Source organism: Saccopteryx bilineata, chromosome 11 (assembly GCF_036850765.1).
Source record: "Saccopteryx bilineata isolate mSacBil1 chromosome 11, mSacBil1_pri_phased_curated, whole genome shotgun sequence".
NCBI classification, from domain to species: domain Eukaryota; kingdom Metazoa; phylum Chordata; class Mammalia; order Chiroptera; family Emballonuridae; genus Saccopteryx; species Saccopteryx bilineata.
In genome coordinates this window covers 55,256,537-55,279,088 of record NC_089500.1, presented here as the reverse complement: position 1 = coordinate 55,279,088, position 22,552 = coordinate 55,256,537, and the positions used below count along the sequence as shown (strand labels likewise).

General features: G+C 41.3%; 1 protein-coding gene across 1 annotated transcript in view; it reads left to right on the top strand.

Annotated features, from left to right (window-relative positions):
- The window catches only part of LAMA1 (laminin subunit alpha 1), a 222,495-nt gene that overhangs the window by 71,059 nt on the left and 128,884 nt on the right, over nucleotides 1–22,552 (top strand). The window contains exons 4-5 of the mRNA XM_066247114.1: nucleotides 20,108–20,350; nucleotides 21,972–22,151. Of these exons, the coding sequence (XP_066103211.1) occupies nucleotides 20,108–20,350; nucleotides 21,972–22,151 (423 nt within the window). The remainder of the gene's footprint in view (nucleotides 1–20,107; nucleotides 20,351–21,971; nucleotides 22,152–22,552) is intronic.

Sequence of the window (22,552 nt, the reverse complement as noted above, 5' to 3'; positions counted from 1 at the left end):
AAGGAGTGTGTCGGGCTGACCTCTGTAACCGCCCTTGGACGTCACAACCTCCAGTTTTGCTGGCATTTTGCTGACTTCTTTAATTCAATTTCCATGACAGATTTCTGAGCCACTTCCACAGTCAGAAGGGGGAGAAAGGGACATTAGTTATTGGCACCTCTGCTCCAACATGAACAAACAGAACATTGCATTTTGGGGACGAGCGTAATGTAATTTCAAAGACTTTGATGAGATATTCATAGGTGAAAACTGGTTAGTTTTGGCTAAGGTGATGATAGGGGTCAAGAGACGGGAGGGCTCTTTTTTTTTACATTTCTCAGGTCCTGGAATGGGCTGTAGCTACATTTCACAAGCTGGTGTATCTCATTTAGGGACCAGGCTGTCTGTCACATGGCACTTACAGGGTAAGGAAAAAGTGAAGATCCCAACCAAGGTCATCTGTGACATGCTTGGTTGTGCTTTTGAAGTAGTTTCAACTAAGCTTCTACCAAGCAGCAAAATCATTCCAGGACACATGGTGAAGTTGAGCACTGGGAACAGTTATAAAGAGAAATACAGTAAGATGAGGAATGGAAACCAGCCCCTTTTCAGTTTTGACTTCTTAAGGTGGCTGACATTTGAAATATTATTATGTAGGGCCAGTGGCCACCACCGTTGTGGCAGGTTCTCACTGAAGTCAGACAGATGGTAAAGATGTGGTAAGGTACCAAAAAGCTACAAAATTAATATTAATATTTTAGAAGGAAAGGTCAGGCTTTCTGTCCCGTCCTTTCCTTGGGGAGAGGAGAGAGAAGAATGTAGAAATTCCTGACTTACAAGGACAATGGGTCATTTAGTTTTAACTATAGAATAAAGTCTGAGGAACTCATTTCTCTTACAATAAGAGACAGAATTTATATACCACCCTATATTGATTTTGGCTCTTTCTCCCTTCCTGGAATCCTGAGAGTAACATACCTCCAGGGAGAGGAGGAAAGATAGACACTAAAAGATTTGTAAATGTCTTTGATTGTGTTACCTTAAAAGTTTTAATGTTTCTATGAATCCCCTAAACAAATGTTCTCAGCTTTTGTTATGATGTCATGCTCCCCCCAACCTGTCTGTGGTCAAAGGGTATGTAAGCAGCCTCTGAGATGTATTAGGTGTGCACGATTTGGGTTTGCAATGCCCCCTGTTAGCCATATGAGACCGGCATATTTAATAAATCTCCTCCTTTAATAAAACCCTTCAAAATTCATCCGGACTTGGTGTCTCTACATAAACCCACGGAAGTGAGGTACGGGTACTTTACAACAAAGGAACAGTGGAGCCAAAAAATGGTGGGCCATTCCTTCATTAAAGTCTTCCACCGGCCTAAGAGCAAACACACAGGGAAAACACTTCCATTTCTTTCTTTCTCTCTCTCTCTTTCTTTCTTTCTTTCTTTCTTTCTTTCTTTCTTTCTTTCTTTCTTTCTTTCTTTTTTTTATATTTTTCTGAAGTTGGAAACGGGGAGGCAGTCAGACTCCCACATGCGTCCGACCGGGATCCACCCGGCATACCCACTAGGGGGCGATGCTCTGCCCATCTGGGGCATCACTCTGTTGCAACCAGAGCCACTCCAGCGCCTGAGGCAGAGGCCATAGAGCCATCCTCAGTGCCCGGGCCAACTTCGCTCCAATGGAGCCTTGACTGCGAGAGGGGAAGAGAGATACAGAGAGGAAAGAGAGAGGGAGGAGTGGAGAAGCAGATGGGTGCTTCTCCTGTGTGCCCTGGACAGGAACCAAACCCGGGACTCCTGCACGCCAGGCCGACGCTCTACCACTGAGCCAACTAGCCAGGGCCAAAACACTTCCCTTTCATTCAGGGCTCCCAAAGCCCTAACACATTCTCTGGTTCCACAACCAAGAGAATCTTCTCTGGTCCCTCCTAGAATCAAAGGCCCCCACAAACCGCAGTAGGGCTCCCAAAGCCCCTCAGCTGTGGTTCCCCATCTGCACACCTTCTCTTTCTCTGCAAAACTGGCTTCTTCTTCAGCACTCTACATTCTCTCTCTCTCTCCCTGCAAAAACTGGCTGGGCCCACCAAGACCCCTCCTCCAGCAAACATTAGCAACACAATGGCCCCTCCCAAGCAGGAATGCAAGCTGCAATTTGCAATCAACTGCCCTGCTCTGAGAGCAAGAACATACTTGGCTGTCCCACCCCATTTTTTAACAATAAAAGCAAACTCAAAAAACACAAATTTTACAAACTCGTTTGCCCAACATACTACTAGTCATCTTTAAGTGGAAACGATGGCACGTGTACCTGACACTGCTTACTGGTGGGTTATCTTTGAAATAGATAGCTTCCCTAGAGGATGAAAATCAGAACTACTCTGACTGGTGTTTTAAGCATCCCTTTCCCACCATCAGATTGCTGGTAACGGGTTACCATTTATTTCAGACGGCGTGGTATCCCTGTGCCCTCCATTGGTTGATGACCATCTTTCTTACTTGGGCTTTTCCTCACTGTCTGCTGGAAGTCTCTGAGCATGGTTCCAAAGTGAACACTCCTTGATATTCTGAGACACGATTCTTGGAAATTTTAAGAAGAGAAACTTACTTCATCTAAATGTGTCACAATCAGTAGCCAATCCATCTTCCTCAGCCCCTCCCATAAATAGAAAAAGCAAAGAAGAGAAGAAAGGTAGAAACAAAAAAATATATTTGTCATGTTCATTTTGCACTTCTAATAGTAGCACCACATTTAGAGAAAAATAAACCTGCATTATTCCAAAACTCTCTTCCCATTCATGAAGCTTGTAAAGCCAGTAGCCACGGCCACCATCACAGCCGCCTGGCCCATGCAGGTTCGCATTTGATTTGGACAGACGGTAATGAAACAATGGAGCCAAGAACTGGTGGGCCATTAGCTTTAATCTTAGCTTGTACCCGAAGGGCAAGTAAAAACACACACTGGTCTCCAAAACCCACTCATTCAGTGCTCACAAAGCTACTGACTTATCTGAGTTTCCTAGAATCACCAGACTTATTCACCTCCATTCCCCTTCTCCTTCTCTCTGCACAAACTCTGTACAAACTGGCTTCTCCTTCAGCATGCCTCCATCTTGGCTGCCTCTCCTCTCCTCCACGTGGCCTTACTCTGCTCTCCTCCCTGCTCTCTGCCCTCCTCCTAGGACACAATCACTCTTCTTCTAGAACAATGTGATCTATCTTCCATTTTAAACCTTTTGGCACGAAAGCCCTCCCCCAACACATATTAACATAATTCCCCCAATCCCAAGCAATCACCTGGGCGATGGGCTTCCACGTGAGCAGCGCCATCTTTAACGAAGTGAGCATAATATATTTTATCTGCCGAACAGAGCTATTTCCCTTTATCTGTTAATTTTGTAAAAACAGCCAAGTAAAATATAATAGAAATGAGTAGTTGAAGTTAATCACCCATAGAATATTACTTAAACTGTGTTCTGCATGTATCCAACATGCCAAATTTATTTTATTTTATTTATTTATTTTTTTTGGTGAGAGAGAGGAGAGAGACAGAAGATATAGGCAGGAAGGGAGAGAGATGAGAGTATCAGTTCTTTGTTGAGGCACCAAATGAACTTCTAAACTCCAAGCTTCTTTTGTTTTGACTAGTTGTTGCTATTTTGCATTATGATCAATGGATTACACTTTAATGATCAATAAGCTATAAAATCAGAAGTAATTTATATCTGCTATTAGTAATTAGCCTTATAATTATTTGCAATTTTATTTTCTAATAGTATCCATTACAAAGCTTACAAAGGACAAATTTCATGACTTTTACAGGGATAATTGAGCAGTACTACTTATCAAATATATTTAACTCTTTTTTATGTGATTTGACTCTTAAATCTCTTTTGTCTGTGAAAAGCTCATCTTTATTATGTAAGAGAGAAAATCTTCTCTCCTTCACTGTTTAGCTACTGCCCTGAGGCCGGTAAGTGTTGTATGGAGAATTTCTAAAGGGGAGTGTTCATATCCAGGCCCCTGCAGCTCACAGGCTGAGGTCCTGCACGGGGTCCTGCACAGGGCCGCAGGGCTTTCTGGGGGCGGGGGGAGACACTTCATTTCCCCATGGACATCTGGAACTGACCTCTGATATCTGAGAGTTAGGCTACTCTGTAGTTTTCAGATCTCCGTGCCTGAGGTGGATTTAATATATGCAAGATTGAGGCCCACGTGAAAATTCCTGTCTGGATTTCTCCGTGGAAACTGGTGTTTGATGTGTGTCTACTGTACGTCTGTGACAATTTCTGTGCATGCCAGTGATCGTTAACAAAGGCCTATTGGTGGAAAACCATGAGGAAAGTGGGTTTCTAAATGGCTGTATTAGCTGCTGGTTCGGCAAGACTGGAATGACTCTGAATTTAGTAAAATCCTTGTGTCGTCAATTTGTGTCCAGCCAACCTTACATTGAGAGGAAAAGCAGTTAAGTCAACCATGCAAAGAAAACAAAAGGTGGAGGGGAGGACAACAAATATCACGGATTTCATTTAAGCAAAGGTTTAACATTCTATTTTAATAGCATTCCTCAATTTTTTTTTTCATTTTAGTGAGAGGAGGGGAGTCAGAGATAGCCTCCCGCATGCACCCAGACCACAATACACCCAACAAGCCCACTAGGGGGCGATGCTCTGTTTATCTCGGACATTGCTCTGTTGCAGAGCAGCCAAGCTCTTAGAGCAGGAGTCGGGAACCTTTTTGGCTGAGAGAGCCATGAACGCCACAGATTTTAAAATATAATTTTGTGAGAGCCATACAATATGTTTAACACTAAATACAAGTAATTTGTGTGCATTTTATGTAAGACCAACATTTTAAAGTATAATAAGTCTCTGAATTCTTTTTAATAACGTTGTTGCGCTGTTGCTAACCAATGATGAATAAAGTACTTCTTACCATTAATGTGACTTCTGGTGCTGCATGGTTTTACTGATGGCTTTGTAGTCTGGTTGATACGTGGTTAGGTTAAGCTTCATGCAGGCATTGAGACTTCCATCCGTTAAACATGATTGTAGGTTGGTCTTAACGTTCTTTAGATGTGAGAAAGACTGCTCACCGGCATACGTAGAGCCAAACATTGTCAGTACAGCAATACTCACATTCTGCAGTGTGTGGTATGTGACGGGAAGTGCGGTCCAAGTTTTGACAATCAGCTGGTCCGCAGTTTGATGTTTTTTCATTTTTCCCCACTTGTGTTTTCTCACCAACTCTACTTGCTGTCGTGCAAGTCTTTCCAAATCTTCATTCAGTGACTTGAACTTATTCACCCACATGTCTGAGGCCTTCAGGGAAGCAGCTCATAGCTCAAAATCTCTGATGGAGACACCGGGGATGTAACTCAGGTCGGCGCTGTCCACTGCACACTCATGTGGATGGGTGATGAACTTAAAAAGATGAGTGAGCTCACGAAATTCTCCAAAGCGCACTTTGAATGACTGCAGGAGATTAGATGTGAAGCCCACTAGCTGCTGGAGATCAAGATGTTGAGCAGGGTCACTTGCTGTGCATGCATCTTTAAACTCTTCCAGTTTTTCTAAGTGGAGTAAACGACCTGTTTCAATGTTGGCGATGAGGAGTTCCAGCTTGTTTTCAAATGCAAACACTGCTTGTTGAAGGGATAAGACTGTATTTCCAATGCTTTACATTTTCACATTGAGTTGCTTCAGATGTTTAGTCATGTCTACGAGATAGTAGAACTTCAGGAGCCACTCAGTGTTAGCTAACTCAGGATGCTTGATGTTTTTCATTTCAAGAAAAGTCCGGATTTTGCTCAGACAAGCCGTGAAATGGCTAAGCACCTTCCCTCTTGACAACCAATGCACATTGCTGTGCAGAAGCAGACCAGGATAATTATTCCCAACTTCATCCAGCAGTGTTTTAAACTGGCGATCATTTAAAGCTCGGGCAACAATAAAGTTGACCATCTGAATGCCAGCGACATCACCTCACCAAGCTGCTTGTCACACATCTGAGCACAAAGCACCTCCTGATGTAGGATGCAGTGAAAACTTAGGATGGGTCTCTTTTCATGTTCACGAAGAAGCGCTACGAATTCTCTGTTTTTCCCCACCATGCACGGAGCACCATCAGTACACACAGAAATAAGTTTATCCATTGGTAGATATTTTTCTTTAGCGAACTCAGTGAAAGACTTGAATAAATCCTCCCCTCTTGTTGTCTCTTTCATAGGCAAAACAGCAAGACTTTCCTCATATAGTGTGTCACCAACAGCATACCTTGCAATCACGCTGAACTGGGATAAATGGCTTATGTCTGTTGACTCATCCAAAGCGAGAGAAAAGAATGGTGCTGCAGTTATGTCCTTCACTTGTGTTGCCTCAATTTGACTTGCCATCATGATGGTATGATCGTGAACAGTTCTTGCCGACTGAGGCATGTCTTTTCTTAGTTTGATTATCTTGTCTTTATCCGAAAAGTCGTCAAAATTTCATTGGCAACATCAAGCATGAATGTTTTGGCATACTCCTCATCTGTGAATTGCTTTCCATTTCTCACAATTGCTAAAGCACCAGCAAAGCTAGCCAAATTCCAGTCACCATGTTGGGTCCAAACATGGAGTTTCTGCTGACTAGCTTGCACTCTGCACAGTAGCTCTTGACATGCTTTCTTCCTGCTGTCCCCCGCTGGATATTTTGATGCCAATGTAGTATGGCATGTGTTGAAGTGCCGCTTTATATTTGACCATTTCATCGATGCAATTTTATCATTGCATATTAGACACACTGCAGAACATGCTCTCTCCACAAAGGCGAATTCCTCTGTTCATTCCTGCTGAAAAGTACGACACTCCTCATCTTTTTTCTTTTAGCCATCTTCTTCATCGAAAGAGTTTCTGCAATTAACTAGCTGACTACTTGATTAAAAGGCGGGAAGTTTACTTCCTGACCTCACAACGACCTGTGTACATTACGCATTATCCAATAAAAATTTGGTGTTGTCCCGGAGGACAGCTGTGATTGGCTCCAGCCACCCGCAACCATGAACATGAGCGGTAGGAAGTGAGTGGATTGTAATACATGAGAATGTTTTATATTTTTAACGTTATTTTTTTTTATTAAAGATTTGTCTGCGAGCCAGATGCAGCCATCAAAAGAGCCACATCTGGCTCGTGAGCCATAGGTTCCTGACCCCTGTCTTAGAGCCTGTGGTGGAGGCCATGGAGCCATCTTCAGTGCCCAGAGCTAACTTGCTCTAATTGAGCCTTGGCTGCAGGAAGAGGGGAGAAGAGAGAGAGGGAGAGAATTAAGAGGGAAAGGGTAGAGAAGCAGATGGGTGCTTCGCCTGTGTGCCCTGACCAGGAATTGAACCCGGGACTTCCACATGCCAGGCCAACACTCTACCACTGAGCCAACTGGCCAGGAACCTCACTTTTTTAATCTTATGTAACCTTAGGCGTGGTGTATGTGGACATTTGGGGACAGTTCTCTGGAATATGCATGGGAGCTAAGGACTCTGAAGTGAGACCACCTGTTTCTTACAGGGACTTGCAACTCCGAAATCTATCTTTTAACCTCTCTATACATCAATTTCAGAATATGTGAAATGGGGACAATAAGTTGAAACTCACAAGGTTGTTTGGGATTAAATGAGATGATACACATAAAGCTCTTAACACTCAGGAAGTAAAACTTTTAGTTGTTTCTATTTTCTTTCTTTCTTTTTTTTTTTCATTTTTCCAAAGCTAGAAACGGGGAGGCAGTCAGACAGACTCCTGCATGCACCCAAATAGGATCCACCTGGCATGCCCACCAGGGGGCGATGCTCTGCCCCTCTGGGGCATCGCTCTGTTGCATCCAGAGCCATTCTAGCACCTGAGGCAGAGGCCACAGAGCCATCCTCAGCGCCCGGGCCATCCTTGCTCCAATGGAGCCTCGGCTGCGGGAGGGGAAGAGAGAGACAGAGAGGAAGAAGAGGGGGAGGGGTGGAGAAGCAGATGGGTGCTTCTCCTGTGTGCCCTGGCTGGGAATTGAACCCAGGAACCCTGCACTCCAGGCTGACGCTCTACCACTGAGCCAACCGGCCAGGGCCTGTTTCTATTTTCAAATGTGAAAGTGGAAAAGAGAACGCAAATAGAGATCATTTCATTTGTAAATGACCTTGCCTTCTATCCCTCTCGAAGGGCTGCCCGGTCACACCGTCTCACTTGGCACTCTTGTTTTATTTATTTATTTAGGAAGTTTTCTTTTTTTTTTTTCCTTTGGATTTTATTTATTCATTTTAGAGAGGAGAGAAAGACAAAGAAAGAAGTGAGGGGTGGGGGAGGAGCAGGAAGCATCAACTCTCATATGTGCCTTGACCAGGAAAGCTCAGGGTTTCAAACTGACAGCCTCAGCATTCCAGGTCGATGCTTAGTACTAGCAATCTTGCCCCACATGCTCATAGAGTTCTACTTCCGTGATGAAAATATTGACAAAGCTGTTGGACAGTGATAAGTAAAGATGAGTCTAGTTTCACATACTTGACAGTACTGAGCAATGTTGCCCCGCATGCTCATAGAGTTCTACTTCTTTCCATGGTGAAAATATTGACAAAGCTGTTAGGTGGTGACAGGTAAAGATGAGGGTTCTCCCTTCAGTTAGTTTGGGCATCAGTATGGAAAGCAAAAGGAAAGCTGGTAAGGACACTGTGTGTTCCAGGAAGGTGCCGGATCTTCGCAAAAGTGGAAGAACCATCTCCAGCTGTAGAAGGAACTCTGCGTGTTCCCCACGTCTAGTTCCAGAGAAGAAATATAATCAATGGCTAAGTATTTTAGAGGAATTTGGGGAATGTTGTAATGTTAAAATGTAGTAAATCGGGGCAACATAAGTTATGGAATATGTGAATTATGACATTGGGGGAAAGTTTTTTTTTGTTTTTTTGTTTTTTTTTCTGAAGCTGGGAACGAGGAGAGACAGTCAGACAGACTCCTGCATGCGCCTGACCGGGATCTACCCGGCACGCCCACCAGGGGGCGACACTCTGCCCACCAGGGGGCGATGCTCTGCCCCTCCAGGGCGTCGCTCTGTTAGGACCAGAGCCACTCTAGCGCCTGGGGCAGAGGCCAAGGAGCCATCCCCAGCGCCCGCCCGGGCCATCTTTGCTCCAGTGGAGCCTTGGCTGCGGGAGGGGAAGAGAGAGACAGAGAGGAAGGATAGGGGGAGGGGTGGAGAAGCAGATGGGCGCCTCTCCTGTGTGCCCTGGCCGGGAATCAAACCTGGGACTTCTGCACGCCAGGCTGACGCTCTACCACTGAACCAACCGACCAGGGCCGGGGGAAAGGTTTTTTATTTTTAATAAATCCTTGAAAAAAAATGTAATTATGTTCATGGGAGAATTTTCTGGAAGTGTTTGTGCTAGCACAAAATGGCATATGCATTATTTTAATTTTTAAAAAGTAATTTTAACTGATAAAGATGGTTCTAGAGTTTTAAACACTGGACGTTCAATTCCGGATTCAAGCATTAATAGTAAATACACTGGTCCTGATTTCCCTCATTGTTTAAATCTGAGAGTATTACTTTGCTTCTAATGTGCTTTAGAAGCAGTGGTTGCATTGTTCTAGAAGAAAACAGTACATGAACATGGATGGTCAAAATACCACATTTAACATCACACATTGAAACTTGATTGAGGGACATTTCTTGTAGATGAGCAGATACACTAAGATAAAATTTTCCTTCCCAGGGAGTGCTTCAGTAGATGGATGTAAAGTTATTTGGTTTGCAGTGTGTAAATTTCAAGGAGCCCCTGTGATTCTAGAACTGATAAGGACTAAGATGGAGGGAACTAGAAACAAAAATGAAGAGGCCAGAGGCAGTGAGACACAGAGAAGCAGATAACAGCTTCCTTCCCACACATGCACATACACATAGGTAGACATATAAACACATATATGTTAATACACATATACATGTGTATGTCACATGTGTATTTTAAAAATAAGAACTTGAGATGACGTCAGAGTAATGGCGGAGTAGGAAGCGATACCGATAAATCTCCCCCAAAACTCAACAAGATCTTCAACCAGAAACAGAAAAACCTATACTTGGAGCTTCCAGATTCTTCGCAATACACCCAAAGGTATGATTGAGTGAAAAATTGGCTAAATATATAACCAAACCCCGAAGGAAATAGGGAGTAAGAAATGCTCCGCCTTCCTCACTAACCTAAACAGGGCGGCTTTCTCTGGTAACTGTGAATATAGAAACTGAGGCGGGCAAAGGGGGTGAATAGATCCAGGCCCCCGCAGCAAAAACGGCCGAACCAGGCTGTGGCTCAGAGATCCAAGCCGAGGAAAATCTGATCCTGTGGCAACCCGGGCAATACAAGCTAACACTCGCGCCAAACCCAAACAAAGAAAGACAAGCGGAACGGCCATTTTACCCGGTCTCCTGGTCGGTGCGCAGTTAGTGGAAGAGAGATTTCTTCCTAAGCCGCGGAAGTGGGTGCCCGTGTTGCCCCACGGAGAGGCAGGGTCAGAGGCCTTTCTGTGGGCTGAGGGCAGAGTCTCTGGGCAGCCCCAGCGCCCTGGGAAAGCCACACACGGGAGGGAGTGAGAACTAATCCCAACGGTGGAGATTTTCCGTGCTGGAGGCTGTTTCACTCAGAGGGAACCACGGCCGGCCTCATATCCTGGTTTGCGCGCGCAGATAAGGAGTGAGCGATTCCTCCGAGTGCCTCGGCAGTGCGCGCCCGTGTTATCGCAGAGAGGGGCAGAGTCAGGGGCCTTTGTGTGGGCCAAAGCGGAATCTCGGGCCGCCCCAGCGCCTTGCAAAAGCCGCACACGGGGACGGAGCGAGACTCAATTCCAACGCTGCAACTTTTCCCTGCGGTTGGGGGTTTCACTCAGAGCGTGAGACTGCTGGCCGGATATCCTGGTTGCAGACAGTGAGTGAGAGTTTCCTCCAAGCGCCCCGGAAGTGGGCGCCCGCTTGTGTTACCGGATAGAGTGGCAGAGCCAGAGGTCTTCGAGTGGGCGGAAAGCCCGCCTGATTATGCTAGCAGCTCTGACTGACTGAGCCTTACCCAGAGCCCTGTGCTGAGTGGAAATAGAGTGGGGAGTTGCCAGCAATTTGAGCCTCTTACTATCCAGGCAGAGGCAGCAGCAACCCCATACCTGGACTATCAGGCTACTAATTGAGGAAAGAAAGACTAGGAGAAAGGCTCCAGGAACACGGACTCTCTCACTGTCGGAGCCTATAAATGCTAATGAGCCTCGACTCCCAACGAGAATAAAGCACAATACATGACATTGCCATAGAGACTTATCAACTGCAAACCTCTACCTGAGCGTGCCAAAGGGGCAGAACCCGGGGTACAGAGTCACCGACCAGGAAGAGGGAGAGAAAAGAAAAAGCAAGAAGATAACCTCTCAAAATCAAGAATAATCTGCAGACTTTATAACCTATCCCATTTTATTATATTTGTTCGTTTGTTTCTCTTATCTTCATTCTTGAGACTTTTTTTTCCTCCTCCAATTTGGCTGATTAACTCTCTACTGGTCTTACTCTCTCCTCTCCCTGAACTACACTACCCATAAGTGTTACATCTCCCATTATCATTTCTCTTCTCTTCCTTTCTCTCTATGAGGGTTGCACTCCAAAACCCTTAACTCTCTCTCTCTCTCTCCTTTCTTTTTTCTTCTTTTAGTGGTTCCCTCTTTTTTTCTCTCTCTCTCTTTCTTTTCTCCCTCTATATTAGTTTCTTCCTTTCTCCTTTACATCTCCTCTCATTCAAACCTCAATAACAAACAAATTATCTTATCTGGGACTCAAACCTATGTTTGTGGCATTTTGGGGGGTTTTTACTTCACCTTTTTAACTCACTAGCAGTGCTCCCATCCCTGGCTCTCCATATTATCTAGTTCTTGTTCCACTAAATACAATAGTAAGTTTTTAATTTGTCCCCCCATTTTTCCATTTTCCTCTTATTCCTCTCATCATAACTCTTAGACAACCAACACCTAAAAGCAAATCATTTTATTCTTGACCCAAATTTTTTCCTTATTTGCTTTTTGTGGGTCCATACGCTCTTTTTTTTTTCTTTTTTCTTTTATTTTTTTTTCCCTTTTTTTTTTTTCTTTCTCTCTTTTTTGCCCCTTTATTACTTTTCCCCAATTCAGGCCCTCCATCACAGACATTGTTTGTTATAACTCACAGTCCACCACAAGATTTTCTCAAGAAAGAGGGGAGAGGAGAGGAGAGGAAAAAAAGAGGGGGGGAATAATTTCCTTTTTTAAAAATTTTTATTTTATTTTATTTTTATTTATTTCATTATTAATTTTTTTTTAAAAAAACAACTCTTTTTGATTTGTTATTTTTTTTATTTTTTTTAACTTTTTATTCTTTATTAAATCTCATTAATACTATCAACAAAACCACCCTCAGATGCCATTAAGGAAGAGAAAATCGAATATCATGGATACAAAAGAAAGAGAGGTAACACAGCTAGATGAGGAAAAATCTATGGAGAAAAAATTTAATATATTGGAAACCTTGGAGCTAAATGACAGAGAATTCAAGATAGAAATCCTAAAAATCCTCCGAGATATACAAGAAAACACAGAAAGGCAATATAGGGAAATCAGAAAACAACTCCATGAACACAAAGAATATATGTCCAAGGAAATTGAAACTATAAAAACAAATCAAACAGAGATGAAAAACTCAATTCACGAGCTGAAAAACGAAGTAACAAGCTTAGCTAATAGAACAGGTCAGATAGAAGAGAGGATTAGTGAAATAGAAGACAAGCAACTTGAGGCACAACAGAGAGAAGAAGAAAGAGACTCAAAAATTAAAAAACATGAGATAGCCCTACAAGAATTATCTGACTCCATCAAAAAGAATAACATAAGAATAATAGGTATATCAGAGGGAGAAGAGAGAGAAAATGGAATGGAGAACATACTTAAACAAATAATTGATGAGAACTTCCCAAGCCTGTGGAAAGAACTAAAGCCTCAAGTTCAAGAAGCAAACAGAACTCCAAGTTTTCTTAACCCCAACAAACCTACTCCAAGGCATATCATAATGAAATTGACACAAACCAACAGCAAAGAAAAAATTCTCAAGGCAGCCAGGGAAAAGAAGAATACAACATATAAAGGAAGGCCCATTAGATTATCATCAGATTTCTCAGCAGAAACTCTACAAGCTAGAAGAGAGTGGACCCCAATATTTAAAGTCCTGAAAGAGAGGAACTTTCAGCCACGAATACTATACCCATCAAAGCTATCCTTCAAATACGAAGGAGAAATAAAAACATTCACAGATACAGAAAAGATGAGAGAATTTATCATCAGAAAACCCCCACTCCAGGAATTACTAAAGGGGGTTCTCCAATCAGATACAAAGAACAAAAAAAAAACAGAGCCACAAGTAAAAGCTCCAAGAAGAACACAATAAAACCAAATTTAAACTGTGACAACAACAAAAAGAAAGAGGGGGAGAAGACGGAGATTAACAGTAGCAAAGGACGATGGAGTGCAAAAGTACTCACAAAATAGTTCGCTACAATGAACAGGGTAGGGACCCTTTTCATTACTCAAAGGTAACCACCATTGAAAAAACCACCACAGAAGCACATGAGATAAAAAAGATAGCAACAGAGGAAAGATGTATGGAATACAACCAAATAAAAACAAAAGATAGAAAAACGAAAGAGAAGGATCAAACAAGACACAAAACTAACAGAAAGCAAGATATAAAATGGCAATAGGGAACTCACAAGTATCAATAATTACACTAAATGTAAATGGATTAAACTCATCAATAAAAAGGCACAGAGTAGCAGAATGGATTAAAAAAGAAAATCCAACTGTATGCTGCCTACAGGAAACTCATCTAAGTAACAAGGATAAAAACAAATTCAAAGTGAAAGGCTGGAAAACAATACTCCAAGCAAATAACATCCAAAAAAAAGCAGGTGTAGCAATACTCATATCGGATAATGCTGACTACAAGACAGGAAAAGTACTTAGAGACAAAAATGGCCATTTCATAATGGCTAAGGGGACACTGAATCAAGAAGACATAACAATTCTTAATATATATGCACCAAACCAAGGAGCACCAAAATATATAAGACAGCTACTTATTGATCTTAAAACAAAAACTGACAAAAATACAATCATACTTGGAGACCTCAATACACCGCTGACGGCTCTAGATCGGTCATCCAAACAGAGAATCAACAAAGACATAGTGGCCTTAAACAAAACACTAGAGCACCTGGATATGATAGACATCTACAGGACATTTCATCCCAAAGTGACTGAGTATACATTTTTCTCCAGTGTACATGGATCATTCTCAAGAATTGACCATATGTTGGGCCACAAAAACAATATCAGCAAATTCAGAAAAATTGAAGTTGTACCAAGCATATTTTCTGATCATAAAGCCTTGAAACTAGAATTCAACTGCAAAAAAGAGGAAAAAAATCCCACAAAAATGTGGAAACTAAAAAACATACTTTTAAAAAATGAATGGGTCAAAGAAGAAATAAGTGCAGAGATCAAAAGATATATACAGACTAATGAAAATGACAATACGACATATCAGAATCTATGGGATGCAGCAAAAGCAGTGATAAGAGGGAAGTTCATATCGCTTCAGGCATATATGAACAAACAAGAGAGAGCCCAAGTGAACCACTTAACTTCCCACCTTAAGGAACTAGAAAAAGAAGAACAAAGACAACCCAAAACCAGCCGAAGAAAGGAGATAATAAAAATCAGAGCAGAAATAAATGAATTAGAGAACAGAAAAACTATAGAAAAAATTAATAGAACAAGGAGCTGGTTCTTTGAAAAGATCAACAAAATTGACAAACCCTTGGCAAGACTTACCAAGGAAAAAAGAGAAAGAACTCATATAAACAAAATCCAAAATGAAAGAGGAGAAATCACCACGGACACCGTAGATATACAAAGAATTATTGTAGAATACTATGAAAAACTTTATGCCACTAAATTCAACAACCTAGAAGAAATGGATAAATTCCTAGAAAAATACAACCTTCCTAGACTGAGTCAAGAAGAAGCAGAAAGCCTAAACAGACCTATCAGCAGAGAAGAAATAGAAAAAACCATTAAAAACCTCCCCAAAAATAAAAGTCCAGGCCCTGACGGCTATACCAGCGAATTTTATCAAACATTCAAAGAAGACTTGGTTCCTATTCTACTCAAAGTCTTCCAAAAAATTGAAGAAGAAGCAATACTTCCAAACACATTTTATGAGGCCAACATAACCCTCATACCAAAACCAGGCAAGGATGGCACAAAAAAAGAAAACTACAGACCAATATCTCTAATGAATACAGATGCTAAAATACTAAACAAAATACTAGCAAATCGAATACAACAACATATTAAAAAAATAATACATCATGATCAAGTGGGATTCATCCCAGAATCTCAAGGATGGTTCAACATACGTAAAACGGTTAATGTAATACACCATATCAACAAAACAAAGAACAAAAACCACATGATCTTATCAATAGACGCAGAAAAGGCTTTCGATAAAATACAACACAATTTTATGTTTAAGACTCTCAACAAAATGGGTATAGAAGGAAAATATCTCAACATGATAAAGGCCATATATGATAAACCATCAGCTAACATCATATTAAATGGCACTAAACTGAAGGCTTTCCCCCTTAAATCAGGAACAAGACAGGGTTGTCCACTCTCTCCACTCTTATTTAATGTGGTACTAGAGGTTCTAGCCAGAGCAATCAGACAAGACAAAGAAATAAAAGGCATCCATATCGGAAAAGAAGAAGTAAAGGTATCACTTTTTGCAGATGATATGATCCTATACATCGAAAACCCCAAAGAATCCACAAAAAGACTACTAGAAACAATAAGCCAATACAGTAAGGTCGCAGGATACAAAATTAACATACAGAAGTCAATAGCCTTTCTATATGCCAACAATGAAACAACTGAGAAGGAACTCAAAAGAATAATCCCCTTCACGATTGCAACAAAAAAAATAAAATACTTAGGAATAAACATAACAAAGAATGTAAAGGACTTATATAATGAAAACTATAAACCATTGTTAAGGGAAATCGAAAAAGATATAATGAGATGGAAGAATATACCTTGTTCTTGGCTAGGAAGAATAAATATAATCAAGATGGCTATATTACCCAAAGCAATATACAAATTTAATGCAATTCCCATCAAAATTCCAATGACATTTTTTAAAGAAATAGAGCAAAAAATCATCAGATTTATATGGAACTATAAAAACCCCCGAATAGCCAAAGCAATCCTAAAGAAAAAGAATGAAGCTGGGGGCATAACAATACCTGACTTCAAACTCTATTATAGGGCCACGACAATCAAAACAGCATGGTATTGGCAGAAAAATAGACACTCAGACCAATGGAACAGAATAGAAAGTCCAGAAATAAAACCACATATATATAGTCAAATAATTTTTGATAAAGGGGCCAACAACACACAATGGAGAAAAGAAAGCCTCTTCAATAAATGGTGCTGGGAAAACTGGAAAGCCACATGCAAAAGAATGAAACTGGACTACAGTCTCTCCCCCTGTACAAAAATTAACTCAAAATGGATCAAAGATCTAAACATAAGACCTGAAACAATTAAGTACATAGAAGAAGACATAGGTACTCAACTCATGGACCTGGGTTTTAAAGAGCATTTTATGAATTTGACTCCAATGGCAAGAGAAGTGAAGGCAAAAATTAATGAATGGGACTACATCAGACTAAGAAGTTTTTGCTCAGCAAGGGAAACTGATAACAAAATAAACAGAAAGCCAACTAAATGGGAAATGATATTTTCAAACAACAGCTCAGATAAGGGCCTAATATCCAAAATATACAAAGAACTCATAAAAAACAACAAACAAACAAACAATCCAATAAAAAAATGGGAAGAGGATATGAATAGACACTTCTCCCAGGAAGAAATACAAATGGCCAACAGATATATGAAAAGATGCTCATCTTCTTTAGCTATTAGAGAAATGCAAATCAAAACGGCAATGAGATACCACCTCACACCTGTTCGATTAGCTGTTATTAGCAAGTCAGGTAATAGCAAATGTTGGAGAGGCTGTGGAGAAAAAGGAACCCTCATACACTGTTGGTGGGAATGTAAAGTAGTACAACCATTATGGAAGAAAGTATGGTGGTTCCTCAAAAAACTGAAAATAGAACTACCTTATGACCCAGCAATCCCTCTACTGGGTATATATCCCCAAAACTCAGAAACATTGATACGTAAAGACACATGCAGCCCCATGTTTATTGCAGCATTGTTCACAGTGGCCAGGACATGGAAACAACCAAAAAGCCCATCAATAGATGACTGGATAAAGAAGATGTGGCACATATACACTATGGAATACTACTCAGCCATAAGAAATGATGACATCGGAACATTTACAGCAAAATGGTGGGATCTTGATAACATGATACGAAGCGAAATAAGTAAATCAGAAAAAAACAGGAACTGTATTATTCCATACGTAGGTGTGACATAATAGTGAAACTAAGAGACATTGATAAGAGTGTGGTGGTTACGGGGGGGAGGGGGGAATGGGAGAGGGATAGGGGGTGGGAGGGGCACAAAGAAAACAAGATAGAAGGTGACAGAGGACAATCTGACTTTGGGTGGTGGGTATGCAACATAATTGAACGACAAGATAACCTGGACTTGTTATCTTTGAATATATGTATCCTGATTTATTGATGTCACCCCATTAAAAAAATAAAATTATAAAAAAAAAAAAAAAAAATAAGAACTTGATTTTGGTTTAAAAAAATAATCTCTGTCAATTTGGGTTGGAGGAAATCTGGAAGAAATAGAGGTTTGCAGGGAAGAAGTTATTTGTTTGTTGTTTCTTGCAACACTTACTTTAGTTACAAATCTGTTTACTGCCACAAAAATGAATCTTTGTTAAGGCTGATTTACTAAAACAAAGGACATAATGTTTTCACCATGTTCTTCCCAATTCAAAAACTATTTGGAGTTTTATGTTCAGTTCATGAGAACCACATTTTAAAATAAGATTGTGGCCTGACCAGGTGGTGGCACAGTGGATAGAGCATCGGATTGGGATACAGAGGACCCAGGTTTGAGACCCCAAGGTTGCCAGCTTTAGTGCGGGCTTATCTGGTTTGAGCAAAAGCTCACCAGCTTGGACCCAAGGTCGCTGGCTCAAGTAAGGGGTTACTTGGTCTGCTGAAAGCCCATGGTCAAGGTACATATGAGAAAGCAATCAATGAACAACTAAGATCTCACAACGAAAAACTGATGATTGATGCTTCTCATCTCTCTCCGTTCCTGTCTGTCTGTCCCTGTCTATCCCTCTCTCTGACTCTCTCTCTGTCCTTGTAAAAATAAATAAATAAATAAATAAAATAAGATTGTGTTCAGAGCATGGTGTCTAAGCGATGAGGGCTTATTAAATGATGAATATTTTCAGGAAATCAGAATGTTTATGCTAAAAACTTTGGATTCTGAAGGTGATATGTGATAGTTATATTGAACTGTTTGAAGGACAGTTGCATGGAAGTGGAATCAACATCTTTTCTGCAGCTCCAGAACATAGAATGCATGGGACACCCTGAATCAATGCAGGGAGAGATCCCATAACAGGAAGGTTTCAGAAAAGAAAGGAACTCTCTTAAGAGTAAGTGTATTTCCTCACACAGCGAGTGCTCCAACAGAGGCTGCTTGTGGGAGAGAAGATTCCTTCTCCATGCTGAATTATGAGCTTCCCATCTGTAAGGGTCCCTCCCGATACAAGATCTGTCTGGCTAGTTTCTTTATACTGATAGTTGTTATCTACATTCCTTTCCCTGTTTGCTTCTCTTCTACTCTAACATTTAAATTTTTTTTTTAATTAATAGGCCTTACTATTTTGGAACACTTTTAGGTTTACTGAAAAATGAGTGTAAATAAAATACAGGATTCCTACGTTCCCCCTCATTTCTGCTGCATCTGTTTCTCCCATTATTTGCATCTTGTATTAATGTGGAACATTGGTTTCAATAGATGAGCCTATGTTATTATACCATGATTAACCAAGTGCCGAATGTACATGAGGATTCACTCTTTGTGTTCTACTTTCTGTGAGTTTAGGCACCTATATAGTGATACCCATCCACATTATAATAGCAGACTGTTGTACTGCCCTAAAAATCTCCTGTGCTCTCCCTGGTCCTTTTCCCTCCCCACAAACCATTGGCCACCACTGACCTTTTTATTCTCTATAGGTTTACCTATTCCAGAATGTCATATTGTTCTATACACAGTATATAACCTTTTCAGATTGGCTTCTTTCACTTAGCCATGTGCATTGAAAGTTCTCTTGATGTCCTTTTGTTGTATGACAGCTTTTTTTTTTTTTTTTTTTTTTACATCTGACTAATATTTTATTGTTTGGATGTATCACCTTTGAAAATTTTCAATTCATTTGGGTAAATACCAAAGAGTACAACTTCTGGGTTGTATGTAGGAAGAGTATGTTTAGCTTTGCAAGAAAGTACCAAACGGTCTTCCAAAGCAGCTGCACCATTTTGCGTTTCCACCAGCAATGAATGAGAATTCCTGTTGCCCACATCCTCGCCAGCATGTGGTGTGGTGGTGTTTTTGAATGTTAGCCATTCTAATAGACACATGTGTAGTGGACTGACTTTTTTTCTACACTTTCAAATGCGTTATCTCCAAATGACTATAAACAATATATTTAACACCGCTATTAGTTTAATATCGATATAATGCAACTATTATCACTCAGAATTCAGATGGAGAAAAATATTGGAAACGAGAAAACAAGCACTAATGTTAATTCTAACACTATTAATAATAGTGCAGATTTATTTGTGAGTGGTTTTTGAGTTAACTTTGAAGCAGATGCCGCCGGGACAGCATTCACAAGTCGTATTTCTGATAAACACTTACTGACAAGCAGCCATTCTCAACGGCATCAGAGACACGGGCATGATCATAGAACCGTTCTCTCGAGAGAAGTTTTGGGTTCTGAGCATTTGCCACTGATTCCTGACTGAGAGTTTTCAGTGTCTTTGTTTCAGGTCTTTCAAGTTGCCTATGTCATCATCAAAGCTGCTAATGCCCCTCGGCCTGGAAACTGGATTTTGGAGCGTTCTCTGGACGGCAGCAAGTTCAGTCCCTGGCAGTATTATGCAGTTAGCGACACGGAGTGTTTGACTCGATACAATATTACCCCAAGGCGGGGGCCGCCCACCTACAGGGCTGACGATGAAGTGATCTGCACCTCCTATTATTCCAGGCTGGTGCCACTTGAGCATGGAGAGGTACTGTGCCTACTTCAGTGACACCTGTTTTACATCAAGACTCCCCCATACCCCCACCCCCACCTCAAATGCTAAGATGACCATCACAAGACCTAACATGAAACACTGGACATAAATCTCTCAGAACAGATTACAAAAACCTTTAGTGTAACCATCCAGCTGTAGTTAACGGATCATTGACTGGCTGTCGACTGATGATTAATTTCAAAACTGACACTTTTCACCTCATTGATTTCCTTCCTTCAAGGAGATTTCTCAGAGTCTCCACTCTGCTGTGATTTAATAACTCCACCAGAGTCCTCTCAAAGCATCTTTGCTGTATTACCAGGACAAGAACATTCGTTGAAATACTAAAGAGGGAACTAAAGTGCCTCTAAATGTTATAATTTCTAATTTTCTCCATAAAGTTCTCCTTCTCTTTGGTGGTGTTGAGGTTTGGCAATAGCTTGTGAGGTGTTCCAGCTCAGGGCGCAGCGTGCCAGACTGTACAAACTTCCGTAAAGTCGGAGAGTAATCCGAAGCAAGCCACCCTTCCCCAGCACCTGGCTTGATGAGATGTATGACAGAACCCCCGCTGAGTGCTCTACACAGCAGGGACCCTGCACAGGCCCTGCACTGTTTCAGAGCAGAGATTCTTTAAGAGAGTAGGTAGTACAAAACTTTCTGGCACTTTTTCTCAGTCTCCCAGGCCTAGGCATGGCATCTAGAATTTGGTTCAGAGAAGTCATCTTCTACTGATACATGTTAAAGTACCCTCACCACACTGGGAGGAGTGCTCCTGTTATAATATTTCCAGCAGTTACTGAGACGCTGGAATGGATAACTTCAAATTAAGTGAAGATGTAGTGTGTTCATGACATTCACAAATAGTTAACAAATGCTAGGTTTCTGCAAAAACCTAGTTGTTTGTTTTGATTTTAGATAGTATCTGTAAAGATTTTTGTCCTGAAATTAAAAAACTAGGGCTATATACAGTGTGTCCGTAAAGTCATGGTGCACTTTTGACCGGTCACAGGAAAGCAACGAAAGATGATAGAAATGTGAAATCTGTACCAAATAAAAGGAAAACCCTCCCAGTTTCTGTAGGATGATGTCGCAGCATGTGCGCGTGTGCAGATGATGACGTAACACCGTGTATACAGTGGAGCAGCCAGCCCACGGCCATGCCAGTTGAGATGTGGGCGGTACAGAGGGAAGTTCAGTGTGTTCTGTGGCTCGCTAAATTCGAATCCATGACCAAAGTGCAACGTGAATATCGGCGCATTTATAATAAAGCACCACCACATAGGAATAACATTACTCGGTGGGTGGGATAAGCAGTTGAGGGAAACTGGCAGTTTGGTGGAGAAACCCCGTTCTGGTAGGCCATCAGTCAGTGACGAGTCTGTAGAGGCTATACGGGATAGCTACCTAAGGAGCCCTAAAAAATCTGTGCGTGAGCCCACATTGAACTGCACTGAATAGGTATGAAACGGGGAGAGTTTTCCTTTTATTTGGTGCAGATTTCACATTCCTATTGTCTTTTGTTGCTTTCCTGTGACCGGTCAAAAGTGCACCATGACTTTACGGACACACTGTATTTGCATGCTTATAACTGACATTTATTTATTTTGATGTCTAGATTCACACATCACTAATCAACGGCAGACCAAGCGCTGACGATCTTTCCCCCAAGTTGTTGGAATTTACTTCTGCTCGGTATATCCGCCTTCGCTTACAACGCATTAGAACCCTCAATGCAGATCTGATGACCCTCAGCCATCGTGACCCTAGAGACCTGGATCCTATTGTTACAAGACGAGTAAGTCTGTGGTAGAGCCTCTGACCATTGTGAAAAATTTATCTTGTTTAAAGAAAATACTCCTTTCTTTTTGGTTGGCCTTTTTCTCCCAGGTTGACTTTTTTCTTATGTTATTGAAGATCATTATAGATGCTTTGTTAAAAGTGCTGCTTTTAAACCAGGTGATGGTTCTGACATCCTGTCCTCAGACCCCTTGAATCCACCACTTCCCATAATGACATAATATAGTGAATGTACTGACTATTGTTCTGTAAGTTCTAGGCGGCTCCACAGCTGATCTTCAGCAACTGATAGTGATCTCTGGTTGTTTGCTTGTTTGTTTACTTAAAAGAAAAAAAAATTATTTTTTTAGCGAGAGGAGGGAAGGCAGAGAAACAGACTCTCGCATGTGCCCCAATCGG